The sequence below is a fragment of the Marmota monax genome, unplaced genomic scaffold (genome assembly GCF_021218885.2).
Source record: "Marmota monax isolate L192 unplaced genomic scaffold, Marmota_monax_Labrador192_F-V1.1 WCK01_AAM20220418_F8-fsc00013, whole genome shotgun sequence".
Taxonomy (NCBI): Eukaryota; Metazoa; Chordata; class Mammalia; order Rodentia; family Sciuridae; genus Marmota; species Marmota monax.
The window spans coordinates 656149-678190 of record NW_026692202.1 but is presented as its reverse complement, the minus strand read 5'-3'; the positions used below and the strand labels follow the sequence as shown (position 1 = coordinate 678190).

At 39.4% G+C, this 22042-nt stretch overlaps 1 protein-coding gene across 4 annotated transcripts in view; it reads left to right on the top strand.

Annotated features, from left to right (window-relative positions):
- Fig4 (FIG4 phosphoinositide 5-phosphatase) overlaps positions 1-14965 on the top strand; it is a 111484-nt gene extending 96519 nt beyond the window's left edge. For all 4 annotated transcript variants that reach the window (XM_046430065.2, XM_046430055.2, XM_046430039.2 and 1 more), the window contains one exon: positions 14612-14965. In XM_046430065.2, the coding sequence (XP_046286021.1) occupies positions 14612-14789 (178 nt within the window). In that variant the 3' untranslated portion in view covers positions 14790-14965. The remainder of the gene's footprint in view (positions 1-14611) is intronic.
- The last annotated feature ends 7077 nt before the right edge of the window (positions 14966-22042 follow it).

Below are 22042 nucleotides of genomic sequence, written 5' to 3'. Positions count from 1 at the left end.
AATGCAAGAAGATGCAGTCCAGAATCTCATATTGGAACCCATCCCTATTCTTCCTTGATCTCCATGACCTTGATATTTTGAAGAATGCAGGCCAGTTATTTTGTAGAATGGCCATGGATTTGATTTGTCATGATTATCTTCAAATTATGAATCAAATCAAAGTGTGGTAGCCAGCCTTCAAATTGACCTCACCTCTGTTATTCGTATCCTTACATAATCTCCTCTCATTTGTACCGGGGTCAATCTTAGGATCAAGAATGTTAGTCAGCTTGCTGTTGTTATAACAAAATACCTGAGAATATTAGTTCATAAGGAGAAAATGTTTATTTTGGTTCACAATTTTGGAGGTTTCATGATTGATTGACCCCTCAACTTTGGGTCTGTGGTGAGGTAGCACATCATGGCAGGAGTGTGTAGCAGAACAGACCTGCTTACATAATGAGCCAGGGAGCAAAAAAGAAAGAGGAAGAGGTGGGGGGTCCCACAGTCCCCTTTGAGAGCACATCCTCAAATGATCTAAGAATTTCCCATTAGGCCCTGCCCCTTAAAAGTTTATTAGCCATGGCCTAGGGACTCAAGCCTTTACCACATGCGCCTTTGGGGAAGAGTCAAGATTCAAACTATAGAAAAGAGCATACAGTAGAAGTGACAATGTTATAAAAGTGATTTGTTGAATCACTTATTCTGTGGAAGGCAAGCTTATGTTGGTAACAGCCCCATAGATAGGCTCATAAGAAACTCAAGCATCTAGCTGCCGATGAGAAACTGAGGACTGTCAACCAATTGGGTGAGCTGAGAAATGGATTCCCCAGCCCCGGGAAGCCTTAAGTTATTGTAGCTGTAGCCAACAGCTTGACTGCAACCTTGTGAGAGACCTTGAGTCAGAACCACCAATCTAAGCCACCACTAGAGTCCTGAAATTGTAATACAGTAAAAGTTCATCATCTTAAGAAGGAATGCTGGCAGAAACATCACAGGAGTGACGGTGAGTTCTTTTCATTGCATCCAGTCAGGTGGTGCTCAATTTCAGTCCTATTGCTGATGATGTTTATTTTAATTTCAGAGCTTTCTTTTAATTAATGAATATTTCACAGAAGGTACTTTGAAACTATATAAATATCCTTTTTTCATCTAGCATTCCATTTTTCATGTATTTATTTTTCTCAATATGAAATCTTGAGTTACTATTTATTCAATGAGGTATAACCTGTTATAGTCATGATTTATTTTGATGTTCAAATTGTCCCTAATTTTACCAGATCCCTTTAGCCTGCTCCTGTGTCCTTTGGGCATGTCCTCATCATTCTTAGAGCACTTCCTTGATTTCTGGCACAAGATGTTTTAGGCTCATCATGTTCTTTGCCTGTCCTCGCCTGGAAATCAGTCATTTCTCCAAGGATCCCTGATTCTTTTTAGTGGAAAATGGTATTAAAGCCAGGATCTGGGCACTAGGTGTACCTATGCCCACTGCAGAGTCTCTGCTCCCAGGCCCATTCAAAGAGCATACACGCATTACACGTGTGTGTGTGTGTGTGTACATGTAAGTAATATATATGCATCTGTTTTATTTTTGTACTGGGGATTTCTTAGTCACATATCCAGCCCCTTTTACGTTTTATTTTGAAACCAGGTCTCACTAAGTTGCTTAAGGCCTTGCTAAATTGCTAAGGCTGGCCTCAAAATTGTGATCCTCCTGCCTCACCCTCCCAAGTTGCTGGGATAATGGGAATGCACCACATACCTGGTGTATCTGTTTTATATATTTTAGAACATAAATATGTATTTGATATTTACTTATAAATAACATATGTATATTTAAATCTCTAAGTTCATAGTGATAGCTCTAACTGTAGGATATCCAGGGTTTATTCTATCCTTTTTCCTTTTCATATCAGTTAACCATCTTCTCCAACAGTGAGGGATTTAGCTCCCATTACCCTTATTATAGTATTATATTTATTGATCCAATTAACCTGCCCATATGTAACCAGTCTCCCATCACCCTACATTCACCCCTTTCCTTATGTAGATGCCCCCCCATTCAGGCTCTGACTCCCATTGTGGGGACAACATACTCGAGGATGCATCCCTCCCCTTGCTTGGGCTCTGAATCCTCGAGGTGCCCCCTTGCAGTGTGAATACCCTTCTCATGCCATTTGAGATCCAGCTCCCCCAGGCTGTCACAGGCTGCCTCCCTGTGCAGATGTCCACCCATCTCCTGGTTTGGGGACTGGCTGTGCAAGAGAGGAAAAGGAGGAGCAGCCCTTCATAAGTTTATAATAAATTTCAGACTGAAAGGAGCATTCTACTCTCCCACAGATGAATTTTTTTGTTTCTTCTGTAATCATGGTTCCAAATTAGTGGTTATACTCAAATACCTTGGGAAGCTGTAGAAATACAAATCTCAAAGCAAACAACAATAAAACAGGAGAAACCAAAGTGTCCCTAGTAAATGATTAAACAGGTTATTGGGTAGGGGGTACTCAGTTTCATTCTGGACTTTTGGTTACTCTAAATTTTCTATGTTTATTATTTTATTTATGTTAATGATACTAACAGATTATAGGCTATGATTTCTTTATAGTATTCTATTTAAAAATAATAACATTATTATTTTTAAAAAGGGATTATAAAATACAGAATTCAAAACCCCCTTGCTGGAGATTCTGATCCAGCATGCCTGGCCTGAGGCCTGCTAATCTGTGCTTTATAGCATTCTCCATCTGGATGTAATGATCGGCCAGGTTGGGAAATATGGCTCCATTGGACCCTTCCCAGAAATTTGCTGGGCATCTCTCTGCATATCCAGGGGGCAGACAGTGCACCCAGCACGCCTCACATACTCACAGTCACTTGGGGAAGCATGATGAGTGTCTTTATGAAAGCTCAAGACAGGTGTTGCTTTAAAGGCTCAGACCCTGCTGATACCTTCTTCCAGTGGTATATTGATTTCTTCTGATTCCCTGATTCTTATTGTTAGTGAAGTAAAGGAAACCCCTGAAAAGATGAATGTAAGTACACCTTGGAATTGTCAAGGTCAGCAAAAATGAGTGACACTGAGAAACTGTCACTGCCAAGAGAAGCCTACATGACTACTAATGTAATATATCCTGGATGGCACCCTAGAACAGAAAAAGGGAATTTGATAAAAATTAAGTATAGACTAATATAATTGCAACAGATGTATCATAATAAAGGAAGATGTTAATAATTCAGAAAATTGGGTGAAGGGCCTGTGGGAATGCTATACTCTACATAGTAATTCTATAAACCTAAAATGGCTCTGAAATAAAAAGGTTATTCGAAAAAAGATGCAGATTGCAAAACATGTAGCAATGTGACTGAGAAACTCAATGGTGTAGTACTTTGTAAATAATCAGGAAAAGGTGCACCTACCAGAATGGGCATGTAAAATTAAGTAGGGTGTCATCACCTGCATGTGAGAGACAAGACACATGGCCATGCAACTCACTGACAGACACCACAGTGCCTGCTGTTACAGGAAATGTGAGTACAGAAGGGACACAGCTCCCAAAAGGTCACTGTGTAAATGTCTCATAGATGACCAGTTGCCCCAAGGGAAAATCTGGTCCTGCTTACAGGCAGGGAGAAAGGATGACTCTGGCAGGATCTGTTGCATTCTTTGCCTTTTGTGAACAGCTGTTGTGTGCTTCATGTGCCACCTGTCCTTATTGGCTGAAATGCCCTCTCAGACCCAGTGCTGTGCAGTATAACCAGTTCCTGTCCCCTGTGGCTTAAAGCAAAGCACTCTGTCATTAAACAGCAGGTGAGCATTCAAGTTGGAGCCCAAAACAATGCAGCCATGTATCACTGGCTGCAGAAAATGCAGAAAAACTGCAGGTCTTTTTATACTAAGGTAGGTAATATGTCCACAAATGGAAGTGGAACCATCCAGCTTAGTAGACCAATCTTCTGGGAATGATTCCCCAAATCATTACATTCCAAATTGGAAGCATTTACCTGTTTCAGGTCAGAAACTCATCATGCTTCATTTCTTTAAAACTGGAAGTTGTGTTACAAAACACAAATGACATTTTTACATTATAATTCTCAAGGAGAACATAAAAAGAATATCATTTTTCCATTCCTAGATCAATAAAAAATATTAATGACTGTGGCTAAAACATAAAAAGTACTACCATTGTCACTTTTGTGTGTGCGTGCGATGGACTATCGTTTCTGTTCCCTTGGGGAGTCATGTGGAGCCTGGGTACCTGCTCCTGATTAAAATAAGGAGGCTGGAGCTGGATGCACTTTACACATTGGCTGGCTGTGGTGGTCAGGGGTCGGTTGCAGAAAGATAATCCACTCTAGGTGAACAGAAAGTGATTTTTTCTAAGATTTTAGGTGGCTTTCAGAATCACTTGAGGGCTGAAGAAAAAGACTGTGGACCAAGCTTCCAGGAATGATTCCCAGGGCCATACAGCAAACCGCCAGAGTAGCTGCTCCATCTGCATTGATCGCAGGTGATCACAGCAGCTGTTGGCTCTAAACCAACCACATCAGCTAGATTCAGGAAGCTGCCACTGCACTAGCCAACTCAAGAACACATTGCCTTTGCCACAGTCTGCACACTAGAAACCCACATCCTGCTTCTTTCCACATGATTTAGTTCCAAATCAAAGCATCGCGGGAACACAAGCAGTACATAGTCACATTTTGAACCTAAATTGCAAGAGAGTCTGGGTATTGCTTTTTGCTTTCCAGTTTCTATATACACTAGAAGGGAAGTTCAAGTGGATATTGGAGGAATGTGATCTATGTTATTCTACAGTCTGTCTATCTGGCCACTCAGTTATCCTGCCTATTCTTCTCATTATAGTAGAACTTAGAAGTCCAAGATCTCTGGACATGTGTAACTGTCTTCATCAAGGTTTCTTGTAACCTACTGACCTATAAACAGAGAGACTGCCCATCTGCTCCCAGATCCAGTGTGGCAAAGGAAAGTAAAAACTCTTGGGAACAGTGATAAGTGAGCTGCTGCATCTGGACACCTGTGGTAAGCAGCTGTCTCCAAGGAGAGCAAGGCCCGCCTCAGAAGGTGGGAAAGAGCTGCAGGGAGGGCAGCCCTGGATAAGGAGAGGCAGCGTGGCAATGCTTCCCAGCGACAAGGGAGAGTGGGGTCATGCAGGCAACTGTACCTCCAATTTAGGGGTCAGTTTGAGGGATAGGTGAAAAATATCCTTGTTAAAATAGATGTGACTAATGGGTTCTTAGAAAAAGACAGCAGCAGGGCTGGGATTGTGGCTCAGCGGTAGAGCGCTTGCCTAGCACGTGTGAGGTCCTGGGTTTGATCCTCAACACCACATAAAAATAAAAGAATTTTAAAAAAAGATATTATGTCCAACTACAACTAAAAAATAAGTATTTTTTAAAAAAGAAAAAGACAGCAGCACAGTTTTAAAAGTCTCTCTGAATCTTCACACAGAAACAGAGAACAACTAAATGGCAAAACTCAATACCCACAGACAACACTTCAAAACTACATGACAAGGTGCCCCACAAATGTCAAAATATAAGCAGGTGTGGAGGTAAATACCAACAGCCATCGACCTGCATGACTCCATATTGTTCAAGGGAAAGAATCAAAGAGGGAACATTGGGCATCTGATAGTCCTGAGAACAGGGACCCCAGAATAGCTAACAAGTGCTCACGATAAGTCACTGCAGTGACTCTGAGCAGAGCAGCTGACACCAAGAGGCATTTCACCCAACTTGATACCAGGTCATTGTGGTCCCAGGCTGCTTAGTGAGTTCTGAAAGGGGCTGGGGCCTTCACATACTTTCCTTGAAGTAAAGTGAAAGTCCAGATAAAAGTGGGGGAAGGCAACCCTAGGGCAGTCTTAGCCATGATTTCTAATACTTCACTAGTTTCCCTGAACTAAAACCCTCTTCTCAGGACTCAGGAAAACTAATTTTGCAAAATGAGCAATAAAAAAGTACCAAGGGCCATTTCCATATAAAGTTATCTGAAGAACAACAGAACACAGACAGAATAACATCCCTATAGTCAACAAAAGCATCCAGAAAGAAGTATGAGAGATCAAAAGGAACTATTTCAAAATGAGCTAAAATACAAAACTTTAAAATTCAAAAAGAAATGAAGAAAGATATAAAGAGAATTTAGAAGAAAATATTAAATACTGACAACAGTATTTAATACAACAGGCAAAGAAGATTTAACGTAGGAAATAGGAGTTTTAAAACAGCAAAGCAAAGTAAGGGGACAGAAAAAAATATTTAAAATAGTGAAAAAATCCTGGAATAAAAAGTTACCTAAAATTGTATATTGAAAGAACACACCACATACCTGAGAATATTGACCCAGAATGATTAACACCAGGATGTAGTATATGTTAACTGTACTTTAAAGGGGAAAAAAATCTGCAAGGTATGGAGGCTCATGCCTCTAATCCCAGCAGCTCAGGAGGCTGAGACAGGAGAATCACGAGTTGAAAGCCAGCCTCAGCAATGGCTAGGCAGTAAGCAACTCAGTGAGACTCTGTTTCTAATAAAATACAAAAAATAAGGCTGAGGATGTGGCTCAGTGGTTGAGCGCCCCCTGAGTTCAATCCCTGGTACCCCTTGCTCAAAAAAAGTAGGAGAAATCCTTTAGACATCCAGACAAAAAGAGCAAGTGATTTTTAAGAGAAGGAAAATTATTATCATAAAGCTTTTTCGATACAACACTTTAGGCTACAAAAAAAAAAGAATATAGAGTAATATATTTCAGATTCTCAAGAAAAGAAAATGTGGGCTGGGAATTTTATTTTTAAAGCTTTTAAGTATAAAAGTAGAGACATTTTGTTATCAATGAATAAGAACTCGGGAGGTATTATTCTCTTGGACCCTCCTTGTGGAGACTAGTGGAGAATGAGCTTTAGATAATTAAAATGACATTGCTATGGTTTGGATCAGTAACTCCCACAGACCCATGTATTAAAGACTAGGTCCCATCTCATGGCATTACTGTGAATTGGTAGAACCTTTAGGAGGTAGGGCCTAGAGCAAGGAAATCAGAGCACTTGGGGCATGCCCACGAAGGACCCTGGCCCCCCTTCTTTCTTTGCTTCTAGATGTCATGAGGTAAGCAGCTGCCTCTGCCATGCCCTCTTGCCATGATGTACTTCCTTGCCATGGGCCCAAAAGCAGTGGAACAATTGATCATGAACTAAAACCTTCAAAATGGAGTCAAAATAAACCTTTCCTCTCTTTATAAATTGATTATAAACCTAATGAGAGAACTAAACAGAAAGCTAGCACAGATATTAACAAAACACCCATCATGAATAATAAATTATAGTTGCCTATAGAACTAAAATGAGGGTATAAGGGGAGAGAGGGGATGTTATTGGTATCTGCTCAAATAATGTGTAATCTAGTGCAACTCTGAAAAAATTAGGAAAGCAATAGAGAAAGTATATACAAACAAAGTCAGTTTTCAGGAATCATTTTGATAGCGGTTTTGTTGTTATTTTGAAGCTGTTATATGTTTACTAAGGGATTAAATAAACATGGAGTATATGAGGATCGGTTGTAGCTCAGTGGTACAGCACTTGCCTAGCACTTGTGAGCTCTGGGTTCAATCCCCAGTACCACATAAAGGAGGGGTATTTTAATTCTATCATCCTTTTGTTGTTTCACAAACAAGATTCTCCTAGGCATGGCTTTTATTTACACATGCATGCACACATACAATGGCCCAATAACAGTGAGAATTCCTAGTACCTGCATTATAGTCTTAAAATACCAATCCCCCTGCTAAAGGACCCAGAGCTCTGGGAGAGATATCTGATTCCAGGACTGTGTTAGGATATGTACAGACTAAACCTAGAAGTTCTTGTCAATCCATATAATAAAAAAGCAATCAGAGATTACTAGGGTCATATCAAAAGGACTCAGGAATAAACCTGAAGAGGATAATTTGAATTTCCTGGACCATTTGAATTTCAATAAGAAGAATAACTGGAATGGAATAAAACTCAACAAATATGTTTAAAATCCCACATTTGTAATGATGATTTTTTTTTTTTTAAATTCTGGTCACTTTAGAAGGATAATAAGGATTTCATTATCTGGAAGACTATCACAGGGAAAGAATCAAGCATATGATTCAAAGAATCATATAAACTTGTACCACTGGGTAAACAGATGAGAGATAAAATACTTATTAACAAACACGTAATTAAAGGACTGAATAGTCATAAATGCTATGTAGAGGTATATTATAATGGGCTTAGAAAGACAAAGGTACACAGAATTTTTGAGGAAAAAAAATAACAGGAAAGACATTTTAGAATAGTGCTGTCCCACAGAACTTTCTGTGATGATGAAAATTTCCTATGGGGAGGCAGCCAGTGCCTTGTTGGGAGGTACTTCTTCCTGCTCAGTGGGGTGTAAGCCACCTGGGAAATAGTAAAGGCTAGAATAATTAGTGAAGGACAAATGACAAAGTATAGTTTGTAAAGGAGAGCCCCTGTTAGGTCCAGCCCACAGAGGAGCTGGAGTTGAACAACTAGAAAATGACTCCCATGGTTTATTTAAGGGGGTACTTCAAAGGCGGAGTCAAAATAAACCTTCAAAGATTTCAAGGCATCTTGGCAGGTCAGACCCATCTCAGAGGGGCTGTGTGGCTACAACAGGCCACCCCACCTCTGTGCTGTGTGGGACCAAGCAGAGCAGAATAGAAATCCACATGTCTCTGGGCAGTTGATCAGAAGAAATGTCCACTGGAAGTTCCCAGATACTGGATTATCGTATTCACTAGAATACGATGCACAACATAGCCCACAAACGGTTCTCAACAATGTCCCATGTCTACACTTTCCACTATGGTAGCCATTAGCCACAGGTGGCTATCAAGCACTTGACATGTGGCTAGTACTATAGAGAAACTATTTTTTAAATATTGAATTTTTATTAATTTAAATACACATATAAATAGCTACTTATGGCTAATGGCTACCATATTGGACAAGTGTAGTTCAAGAGCTGCATTTTGGATTCAGACATCTGTATACTGGTCCACAGAATTTGGGTAATATTCCTTGATTTTTTAATATGAAGAAACACATACATTCTCACTGTATCATCTTGATAGAATACTCTTAGGTAGTATTTGAGGTGGGGCTTCAGTGTGTGAATACCTTGTTGGAAAGATACAAATAATCTAATGAGAGAACTAAACAGAAGCAATGGACATCAACCAAATGTTAGAATGGTGCCCACAAACTGAGGACTAAAACCACTGAGCAAAATCAAAGCCATAATAATCAAAGCTCGAAAAAGAGAAACATATCAAGGTAATGTACATCATAGACCACACCACCACAACTTATGTCACAAGGATACTATTTCCTGGCAAGACCAGCAGAAAGACAAAGTGTTACTATTAAGAACATTTGCTAAGGTTTTGCACAACTAGGACCAAAGTATTTTCTTAAGTGGAGCATAATTATTGTTTTGCTCTAATTATAGTTTTTAAGTAACTATTAGAGAAATGACCTAATGATGACCATCATTTGCAAACGAACTAGTCGGTCAAGGTCAAAGCCTTCCATAGGATCCTCTTCAGCTATAATACTCTCTTGATTCTGTGACTCTATTGTGACCAATAAAGAATCATTTAGTTATATGAATATAATAACCTTGAGAGAAAAAATTAGAGTTTTGGTAGCCACAGAAAAGGATCATTGGGAAAGGAAATATATTCAGCAACCAGAACTGTAAGTTTTCTGGAAATCTAAGTGGGGTTTGATATATGCCAAAACGCTAGTCATAGAAAAAGCATATAAGATTTTAATATACAGAAAAATATTACATTTATAAAAATCATTGAAATTATACAAATATTTTCTAGTATTTCAATCACCAACCATAAATCATCATGGCATTACTCAATTTTGAAAGGACTTCAGTTTGATCAATGAAATATTTTCTTATCAAACCAATGTGTTTGATGTGCAAGTCATAAAAAATATCAACAGGAACTATAAAGGACTCAGACATTAATTCTGTACCCAAATAGAAGGTAGATAATAATCAGAAATGGTCATATCATAACCAGCCAAGTGAATAATACTACACTGAAGAAAGAGCTTAAAAGGGCACCAACAAAGATTTTCTTTAAAAACATCTGGTTTGTCTAATGAATTTCTGCCTGAAGTGTTTCTCTTCCATGAATGGAAAGTGCAGTTAAGGCCAAGTGCTCCGTGTTTGAGGCAATAACAGTATGTGCTAAACAGCCCATAAATGAATTGGTAAATATATTATTCTAAATAAGACTGGAACATTCCTTGAGGGGAAGTACAGAACTCTCCTTGAAGATGGAACCAGGTTTTGAAGATAAAAGGAAATGAGCCTACAATGTTGCGATTATAATATTTTATCTCCAAAAATACTGCTGGTATTTGAATGAGGGACAATAGGTCTTATCCCTTTGGGGGCTATGAAAAGTGGTTTAAAAAATACATTCCCTCTGCTTATGGCTAGGGGAGAAATGTGGATTTTTAAAATTTATTTTACTATGAAAGTGCAATAATAAGCCAGCTCTCTCCACTGGAATGAATAATAAAATAGTCTCACAATTTCCACATCATTTAATGCTTAAATACTGGCCTTTTCATACAGAAACAGATGCCATCTAAGCTAATAAAAAGACTATTTGGTTTTGGAGTGTTGGAAGTGATACTGGGTTTACTTCCATCTCTTTCTAATACCCCCAGAGACAAGGCAGAGCTTTCAGCCCCTTATGTGCATCTTGGATGACATTGTGTTTCTTTCCCACCTTGGAAATGCATAAGTCAATGGAGAAATCAAGTATCTACTCACTAGGAAGTGCATGCTAAATCTAATATTGCTGCTCACATCTTTACAATTAAGGGTTAAATTTTGCCTTCCAAACGTAGGGCTCTGGTATTATTTAAAAAGAAGTTTCTTGCTTTAAAATGTTCAGTGCTGCTGCATTGACCACAGTGAAAGCTCATTTAGTGTTTGACATAGCTCATCCGTACAGCCCGTGGTGGCGGTCGTTTTCTTAGACCAGAAGCTCTCAAGCTTTAGCCAGTGTCCGAATCAGTTGGAAGGCCGCTAAAACACCTTTACTGGGCCTCACCCTCAGTGACTGACTCCAAAGGTCTGGAATGGGAGCTGAGAATTTATACCTCTGATATATTTCCTGGTGATGCTGATGTAGCTGGTGTAAGGACCACACTTTGAGAACCACTGTTTTAAGAGGATGAAGAACTCGCTGTGATGGACTTCATGATGAAAAAGAGATTTCTTTGTGAACCCATTACTTCCTGCTCCTTTTTCTGATTATACCAATAATATTGGGAATGTCTTCAGCTTTTTTCTGTCCCAAATCCAGGAGTAAACATTTCAACAGTACAATTTTGTTTTACTTTTTTTTTTTTTTTTTTTTTTTGGTATTAGGGATTGAACTCAGGGGCACTCAACCACTGAGCCACATCCCCAGCCCCATTTTGTATTTTATTTAGAGACAGGGTCTCACTGAGGTGCTTTTTGCCGAGGCTGGCTTTGAACTCATGATCATCCTGCCTCAGCCTCCACAGTTTTATTGTTTAATGTAGACTTTGCATTGAGAAGAATAAAAAGGACCAAAGGAATAGTTGGTGCATTTTGTCACTCCCTGCACAGAGCCATAGTGGGGTGTTATTGCAAAACCTAAACCCACCTACCACTCAGTCTGAAGCCACTTAAGGCTAGTGTTTGACACTTCATATTTACAATGTTTGGAATCATTTCTCATTACTCCACGTGACATTGAAGCAATTTGTGATGAGTAGGATGAGGACTTCTGATGGACTGACCAATAAGAAACCCACTGCAGTGGGTGGAAGTGGCTGGTTCTCATGGTCCTCTTTATGTTTGACTCAGCGCTGCACCATTCGCAGTTACTGGGCTCTGGTGCCTCCCTCTGCCTGCCCAGATGTGTGTTCAGCTGAGGCGTCTGGGAAAGTAACTTGAAAGATAAAGTAACAATTTGGTGACTTAGCAATCTTCCTTTCTCAGCCAAGCATTTAAGTTTGAGTTCTCAGAAGGTATCCTTGAACATCCATTCATTGGAGGTGGATATCTAATGATTCCTGCCTGAAACATCTTAGTCAATGTACACGTTGTTTTGTGCAAAGATCTGGCTTCAAAGACAGAACAGAAGCCATTAGTCCCATTTTATAAATAGACTTTAAGCATCTCATCTATAAAATGAAGAGCATAATCCTTGTGCTTCCTGCCTCCAAAGTAGATGTGAAATTTGAGTAATATGTGCAAAAGAGCTTTGAGGAGGGGCAGATGCTGTACAGGTGCAGATATGTGGTTCCAGAGGAGTTGCTGTGATTGCTGCTTTGATGATAATCTCTGAAAATGCTAATGGAGCCACCTTTCTGAAGGGTCTGGTTAAATGGTTTGGCCCTGAACACTATCAACCATTAAAGAATTCTAGCATCTCACCTTGAATTATGCAAATGACTGTAGAGTTGCTGTTTTTTTTCTGAGGGAAAATTGAGAAGAAGTGTTCATGTATTAATTATCCCAACCACTCACCATTATCAAGTGTCAACCACAGATGCTAGAAGAGCTGTTTCTTATGCATTTTGAAGAAAAGCCCTGCCAGGCTAACAAATTGAAATTCAGACATCTCAGGCTTTTTTTCAACTCTGGTGTTTATTTATTTTTATCTTTGGAACTTTTAAGTAAATCACTTTACCCTTTGGTTTTCATTTGCTTAAATAAGATGCATTCTAAGATTATGTGAAATTATTAGAGTGCTTTAAAAATGTAAGTACATAGATTTCATAAACTACCTACCAAATTTGAGTTGAAATATGTTGTCCTGAGGTGAAAACAATTAATTGAGGTTGGCCTCCAGAAAGACTATTCCACCTTCAGTTTTATTTTATTTCATTGTGAATTAATGTAGTCTCTAATTATCCCAGGATAGTGTTAGCACTAAATTTAGATGAAGGCAAAGTACATTGAGCTACCTTAATGGTTTCTGGAAGAATGAGAAAACCTCACATTAAATTGTGGTACATCCTATGAAGATAGAGCCCTTAGGGAGGACATGTTTACTGTACCTTTTTTGTCTTCCTTTGTGTGTCCAGTAAAATGTCACAGACCCAGCTAGCTCTAGGATCCAGTTCTGTTCTGACTATAGAGAATTTCCCCTAACATCAGAAGTCCCAACTGACCAAACAGTTGCATCCAGTATGCCTTTGGATTCCTCTAATGAAATGCTGAAGAGCAAGGCTAAGGTCCCAGCCCAGCAGAAATAGATTCTCCAGGTTTTCTCACTCTGTTATCTTGGGTGTCCTGGTGTGGAGAAGCACCCCATCCCTCAACTCACACTGTATTGCACCTGACTTGTTAGTTGGTTCAACCCTTGAGGGCCTGCCCCCAGCTAAGAATGTAATAACAAGTGGATGATCTGATGATGATAAGTTGAGGGTGTGCCAGATACCTAGCTGCATCTTGACAAGGTCTTTCCAGAGACCATGCATTCCCCAGGGGATGGATGGAAGTTTCAGGCATTATGGAAGCCTGGGTGGGTGAGAACAGAGGGATATTTTTCAAAAGAAAGTTTCTTAGATGCTTTCCAAATTATCCCAAAAAAGGAAGGAAGCTGCCTATTACAGATCCATAGTTCTTCACCCAAAAGTCTGAGGCCAGATAAGAATTTAGAATTAGATAGCACAGCAATTTGGTACATGCACCTCATAATAACACCCTACTAAGATCTGAGGCCATGTCTAATATAAAACACACCAATATTCACATGAAGTGGGGAGAATGCTGTTAGTTCAGGTTAGGATGTGACACCAATGAGTTTCAGTAGGGTTAGGCTTTGTAGCAAAGCAACTTGGTTGTTAAAACTTTCAGGATTTCAGAATTGCAATAAAAAATTAATATTAAGGGCTGGGGCTGGGGCTCAGCGGTAGAGCGCTTGCCTGGTGCTTGCGGGGTGCTGGGTTTGATCCTCAGGACCACATAAAAATGAATGAATAAAATAAAGGTATTATGTCCAACTACAACTAAAAAAATATTTTTAAAAGATTAAACATTGCAATTGTTAATAGTAGTTCATGTTTACTAACATTTGGGGTGTGCCAGGCACTATGCTAAGTGAGTACTTTACTGAAGCAAACTCATTTATTCAACAACCATGGGAGGCAGAAATTTATTAGTAACCCCCACTTCACTAATTCCTGCTCTTTTCCTTTAAAAACCCATTGCGTGTTGTGTGCCTACCATGTGCCAAGGACAAAGAGCAAAATGTAGGTACAGCCCCCACCTAAACTTGCTCCCAGTCTTGTGGCAGCAGGATGGGGCTGCCAGCAGAGAAGTCTGCCCTCCCTTTGTCAGGGAAGGTGTCCATGCAGGTGCTGGTCCAGCACATCTTCAGGCAGAGGAGGAAACCAGGCACTGCAGAGGTCATTCCTATAGGCTCGGCTCCTTAATAATAAGCACATTATTCAAGGTCAGCATTTCCCAAATGCTTTTGAGACCACAGCTCTCCATGGTCTTTCATTTTGCTTTCTTTAATGCAATTGTCTTCTTTCTTCTATTACAGAACACCCATTTCTGCTTTCTCACAAGACAACATCTATGAAGTTCAGCCCCCAAGGGTAGACAGAAAATCTACAGAGATCTTCCAAGCCCACATCCAGGCCAGTCAAGGAATCATGCAGCCCCTAGGTAAAGAGGACACTTACATGTACCGAGAGTACATCAGAAACCGCTACCTGTGAAGAGGGCGCAGGACACATGGTAGCCCTGATGGGGACCCAGAAAGATTCATTTGCTTAGGTTATCTGTTTTCTCTCATCATACAAATGTAATTTCCCAAAATTCCTTTGCATCTGAAGTCTTTCCGTCTTTTTGTTCCATACAAATTACAAATAGATAATAAAGAAATGACCAGCTATGTTGTTATTATTGCCTTTGTTTTGTTTTAGGAATAGTTTGTTTTGTGGTCAGTATAGTACCATAGCATCCTATTATGAAATTTACAGGTATTTTGTGAGCACCTACTATGTGCCAGGCTCTGTGGCAAGGTCTAGGAATAGCACAATAAGCAAAAAAGGCAAAAACTTTCTCTCTTTGGAGGAATGAAGGAAAAGTATTTTTATTATCACTTTTAAATTTATTCTGATGGTTTTAACGGTAACCTTATTGTTTGACACAAATTTTCGTTATTCTGAAACCTCTTGTTCTTAGGAAATAAATATTTGTGGATAAAGGGACCAAATGTTAACAAAGGAAAAAAAGAATATATGATAAAGCAAGTGGAGGAAAATAGTAATTGGCAAATGTGGATAAAGAGCCAATGAGAGTTATTTGAGCTATTCTAACAATTTTTCTGAAAATGTGAAATTACATCAAAATAAAACATTAAAATTATCATTCAGAATGACTTTTGTGATGTGCAGTTGTGTCACCGTATTTGATACTTGGTGTTCAGGCAGGTGGTGACTGATTATGTGCACAACTGGTTTGTTCTCCATACAAACACTATCGTGACAACTTTCTGCATTGTCTAACAGTTTAATGCAAAGAATTTAATCTCATTATGTGTATGCTTTTATTATAAATTGTGTCAGTTCTCTCTCTTCATAAATAACATAGAGAACCAAACTAGCTCATGGGAGAAGGAAAACCAGTAAGAGAAAATGATCTCTAAGATCTCATCAACCCTGAGATGCTGGAATTTGGGGGAAGGTTTTACATTGCAAATAAAAGTTAAGTCCTGATGCAATAGACTTTTTTTTTATTGATGCCATCATAAGATCAAGATTAGAGAATGACAGAATAATAGGTAGGAGGGATTTTGTGTTGGCGCAGTTTAGATCTCTAACACAATAGCTTGCTGCTGTGTGTGGGATCTCACATGAGTCTTCCCAAGTCAGGTGGTAGGCTGCAGAGGTGACAGTTATAGATCAGACATTAATCTTAATTTTTAAATTTATTTTTAGCATGGTTTCTGGAGGCCCACCTACTAATGATAAAAATGGACTTTATGTTGTGTCTTTTGAGAAGATCCTGAACCCAGATCTTCTTTCATAACCTGTGAATGTAACTCACTCTAGCTATAAAATGAGAATAATAATCCCTACTTTGTTGTTTCATTGTGAAGTTTAGAGATAAGGTATGTAAAACCTGCAGCTGTGAATCCTGGCACACAAATGCTCCAACAGTGGTAGCTGCTGTGGACAATGGTGGTGGATGGTGGTGGCATCCGCAGTAGTGTTTTTACCACCAACACCCTGATGTTCTCCATTTCCGGCAGCTCTACCTGTGTCCTTCCCAGAGTTAACCTGATGTAACCGGCTGGTATCTGAACTACTCATTTTGACATTAATTCAGGTGACTTCAGCTTTAGTTGTGTAAGTCTTTACAAATTTAGAGCAAGGTAGGCAGAGCATTTAACCTCTAGAAAGAAATTAAGGACCACAAGGAGTGTGTAAACAAAGCAAATATATAGTCAAAAACACTAAAAAGCGAATATATCAGAAAATGCAGAGGACTTTCTCATTTGTAGATCCAAAAAGAAGAAATGTGTGATGGTTAAGAGCTTGAGCTTTGACTCCATAACTTGCTAGTAGACATAGGACTTTGAGCAATTACTTTAGCATTGCTGAGCCTCAGGTTACTCATCTAATATAGAATTGTGGAGAAAAAGAAGTAAGAAGCTGCAAATGGTGGCACACACCTGTAATCCTAGTGGCTCCAGAGGCTGGGGCAGGAGGATCACCAGTTTAAAACCAGCCTCTGAAACTTAGCAAGTTTCTAAGCAACTTATTGAGACCCTGTCTCAAAATAAAACATTTACAAAAATGGGCTGGGACCCAAAGGACTTAAAATCAGCATATTACAGTGATGATGAAGCCACATCAGTGTTTATAAGCAGCTCAATTTACAATAACTAAACTGTGGAACCAACCTAAGTGCCCTTCAACAGATGAATGGATAAAGAAATTATGGTATGTATGTGTGTGTGTGTGTGTGTGTGTATACACACACACACATACATACATACATACATACATACATAATGGAGTATTAGCCTTAAGGAAGAGTGAAATTATGGCATTTTCCAGTAAATGGATGGAGTTGGAGAATATCATACTAAGTGAAATAAATCAATCCCAAAAAAACAAAAGGCAAAATATTTTCTCTGATATGCAGATGCTAATTCGCAATAAGAGGGGGTGGATAGGATTAGGTAGAGGAGAGTTAAGGGAGGGGAGGGGGTATGGGGGTAGGAAGGATAGTAGAATGAATCAGACATTATTATCCTATGTTCATATATGACTACATGACTGGAGTGCTTTTACTTCATGTACAACCTGAAGAATGAGAAGTTATACTCCATTTATGTATGATGTGTCAAAATATATTCTACTGTCATGTGTAACTAATGAGAGCAAATAATTTTTTTAAAAAAGGGGCTGGGTTCAATCCTTGGTTTAAAAAAACAGAAGAAGGAAGAGGAGAAAAAAAGGAGGGGGAGAAGAGGGAGAAGGAGAAAGAAGGAGAAGAATATAATACCTGTAGAATGTGGGGGTATTCTAAATCATCACTAAATGTCAGTTTACTTGCTACCCTGAGACCTCAGCATCATTTTGGAATAAGGTCATGTATTCATATTCACCATGCCCTAGTCAACTGAAAAAGGAATAGCCTTCCTCATTCAACTTGGCATTGTAGATTTTAATCCTTTAAATCAAACAATCTGAAAGCCTTGACACATAGTAGATCATGTATTGAAATCTCAGCCAATAATGACCAGATCTTATGAAATAAATTTGTGTTGATGTTGATATTATTCATATTAAAATAACACGGGAACTTCTTGGTTGTGTGTCAGAATGTGTGTGTATGAGAGAGAGAGAGATTACTCAGCATTAAAAGAGAATCAAATTATGGCATTTGCAGGTAAATGGATGGAGTTGGAGAATATCATGCTAAGCAAAGTAAGCCAATTCCAAAAAATCAAAGGCCAAATGTTCTCTCTGATAACTGGATGCTAATCCATAATGGGGATGGAGGGGTAATGGAAAAAATGGAGGAACTGTGATTGGGCAAAGGGGAGAGAGGAGAGGGGAGGGGCATGGGGGCAGGAAAGATGGTGGAATGAGATGGACATCATTACCCTAGGTACAAGTATGATTGCACATATTGTGCAATGCTACATCATGTAAAACCAGAGAAAGGAAAAGTTGTGCTGCAGCTGTGTACAATGAATCAAAATGCATTCTGCTGCCATATGTACCTAATTAAAGTAAATAAATAAATGAATAAATTTTTTAAAAGGAGAGCAATGGAGAAGGATACGGTTTCATAAAGCCACTTTGTATAAATCTTGACACCCTTCCAGAGAAAGTCCTGTGTCATTTTGTCAAACCTGGAGATCCTTTGGTCTTGGCTGGACTTTTCTGGCTTACACGCTACCTGCCACCTGGTTGAGAAGATTGGACATATCTATTGCACAAACGGTTCTGGCATGAAAATCATTCTTTTATCATGAAAAAAAAAAACACCAATATGACTATGCTCTGACCTCAGAAGAATTTAATCTTACATTTTGAGGATCCAAGTTGGAATTGCTGTATACGAAGTCCACTTCTCCATAGAAAAGTGGGGCCTCTCAGAATTAAAACATTTTGTTCTTCGCTTGTGTATGAATAAATCAGTTGCCACTTGAAAATGAGATTCTAACTTTAGTTTAAAATTGTCCTATATTTTGTTACATGCTTCACAGGAAAGCTCTTTTCCCCAACTCTGGGAGTTTTTTTCCTTCCTAGAATTTGTCAGATACTGAATCAGAAGTGTTTTCTCCTTTTGGAAAATGATGTGCCTCTCAGTTGTCCTCACACGTGCCTTTGGACTCGTTAGCTGTTTAGAAGAAATTGCTTAGAGAAGCCAGAGAAGGGGAAGTTGTTCTAATGTCCCAAACAGGCCTTTTCTTGAAATCACCTTTTGTTCTTTTAAAATCAGTTTAAAGATGCCTTCTCTTCCCCCCTCTTATATTTTATATTTGTTCTGTCAAGATAAGGTCCATTTCTTGGGCCTGACAAATGTAGAACTAACTGAAGATTGCTGTGGTTAAATGAATCCTTTACTGAAGGAAGCATAATCTCTTTTACTTACTCTTTGAGGCTTATTACCCTCCCTTTGAAAGAGGAGATGGATTATTGTGGAAATGGCACATGTTCTGGTGTGCTCCTAGCACAGGTCAGCTTTCTCTATCTGCACATAGAAAGCTTTCTTCATTTCTTCCATTTTAGAACCTGGAGGATCATTTGCTGAAAAAAAAAAAATTAAGCCGCCATTTAACTCTTGCTACCCACACGCAAAATATTTTGTGCACTTGTTTCTTCAGCACATTCATTTGAGTGGACTCCAATGTAATTGCCATCCAGTTGGTAAATAAAAATTGTAATCTGAATTGATCCTCAGTGGTTGGAGAAGAACTTTCACAAACTTCCAAAATAAAACCACTTGCATTAGTTTATAGAGAAAGAGAAGGACTGGGAAATAGGATCTGCAAAACCATTTCCCAGATGTTGCCAAGAGGCTAGTCAAAAGCAAGGGAAACATGGTGTGAAAAATGGGGAGAAGAATCACAAAAAATATTGCCATAAGACTAGTTGCAGAGACAAGGAATGTGCCTCTTGCAATATTTTGTTTGCTGCTAACACGCATTGCCCTAACACCATCATTTTTCCTTTCCAAATTACAACTTAAAAAACCAAGTTGTCTCTTCCCATCCCCCAATCATTGTGCCTTAGAGATGGCTGGACTGGTGATTAAGTTCACCAACTTGTCCCAGAGTGGCAGAATTATCAAGGAAAGATGCATTTCCCAAGATACTGGACTTGGAACAATGGCCATCATGATGTCGCCTGTGGCTAAAATAGCTGGGCAGGTCTCTGGATGATTTCCTCAGGGGAAGGAGGTGCATGACTAAATTTGCATGTAGGTTATCTTCAGCTTATGTGAAAGTAAGACATGCCTGGAAAGGCATGGGGAAAGGAAGAAGGTTTGCATGTGTGCTGAGAAGCTAGGGTTTCAAATGTGTGCCTGCTGTTTTGCCCATGGCCTCCCTTCTTCTCCATACCATCCACCGTGATCCCTCCCTTAAACCCAGAGTCATAAAAATTTCCCTCTTCCTCCCTTCCTCCATTTCTCCTTTCCCTTTTTCTTTTGGTGAATGTGTTGAGCATCATCATCAGTGTGCTAGGAGCCAGGCTGGCTGCTGATTTTTAATGCATTAAGGGTAAAGAAGACTCCTCCTTGATAACGCGTCTAACACAAAATGATTTCTCAAGACAATCAGCTCTGCACAAAGTCCCTGGGGCCCCAAGGAGTGTGTAACTCATTTTCTAGGGAAAGGAGGGAAAATGTGTCTGAATGTCATTTCAAGAGAATGAGTAGCAGAGAGGGCATCCAAGAGAATGATGGAAATAAGCCCACTAGAAGGGGGTGTGAAAGTCATCAGGCATTTCTGGAGATGAGGATGGAGGTGTGTTGAGAGCCACAGCCGAGTCAGAATGGCCCCTGGCATTTTGCCAGAAGTAGGTGACACCAGCGAGCCATTAAGAAGTTAATCTCTGTATAATTGCTGTGACTGGATGATACTAGATTGAAACAGGCTGTGTATTTAGTTGTATATTAGACCCCTGCTGTCTGACAATAGGGCGGCTCCTGAGTTCCCGTTGAGTTCTGGTTGAGCTCTCGCGGGATTCCTGGAAAATTCACGTTGATTGGTGGAGTTCCGGTGGAAGGAGTTCCAGTTGGTGTGTGGTGTTCCTGAAAGGGCCACGTGGGTGACATTTGCGGAAGTTCAGAAATAAAGTTTGTTCCTGCTTGAGTGGCTCGTGATTTGTGCCCAGCCAAACTGCGACAGAGGTGGAAGGATAGGGAGGTGATCAAGAAGGGAAAGGTCAAGAATAATGTTGGGAAGTTACATCAGGTGAGACTGTGAAGGCCCTAATATGTGAACACAGTGGTTCTCAGATGGAGGCTTCAGGGCCTCATTGCATCTGAAAAATTACTGAAGACCTCCAAAGAGCTCTTGTTTATGTGGATCCTATTTATCAGTATTTGCCACATTTAGGAATTTAAAACATAACTTTTAAAATATTTATTGATTTTAAAAGAACAATAGTCAACTCATTACATGTTAGCAAAAAATAGCATTATTTTATGAAAAGTAACTCTTCTAAAATAGATTAAAAATGTTCATGAAGATTAGCATTGATACATATTTCCATAGCTTTTTAACGTTTGGCTTAATGGAGGACAGCTAGATTCTCACATTTTCTTCTGATAGGTAACAGACAGATGTGAGTGGTGGGAATTCGAGGTTAAGGGTCCTACAGTTCTGACCCCTCTTGCTATATTTTATTTTATTTTATTTTATTTTTGAGAGAGAGAGAGAGAGAGAATTTCAATATTTATTTTTCAGTTTTCGGCAGACACAACATCTTTGTTTGTATGTGGTGCTGAGGATCGAACCTGCCAGGTGAGCATGCTACACTTGAGCCACATCCCCAGCCCCCTCTTGCTATATTTTAAAAAGCAATTTACCTGAGGCCCTTCCTGGCTTAAGTCCACAGGATATGTTACAATCCTCAGCAAACAACCTGTTATCTGCAAGAGAAATGCAGGCCCCAAAGGCTCCTCCTTGCCAATAAGAACACAAGTTATCCTGAAGAGGGGGAGGAGGGGGTGTTCATGACCTTTACACACACCTAATTCCAGAACTCAGGGAGAAAAATAATTAGAAACAAAGCTCCCTAACCATAAAATCTGTAAGAATAAGCTCCAATTAGAATGGTCAGCAGGGCCAAAGTGACCCAGAGTTACTTGATCTTTAGCATGTCATTACAATAGTAAAATCTCTCTCCATTGGCACTGGGAACTTAAAAATCTGAAGCAATCCTGCTGTCAGTCAAAAGTCAAGAAGTGAACCTGGGCAGGACTCTGTGGAAACTTC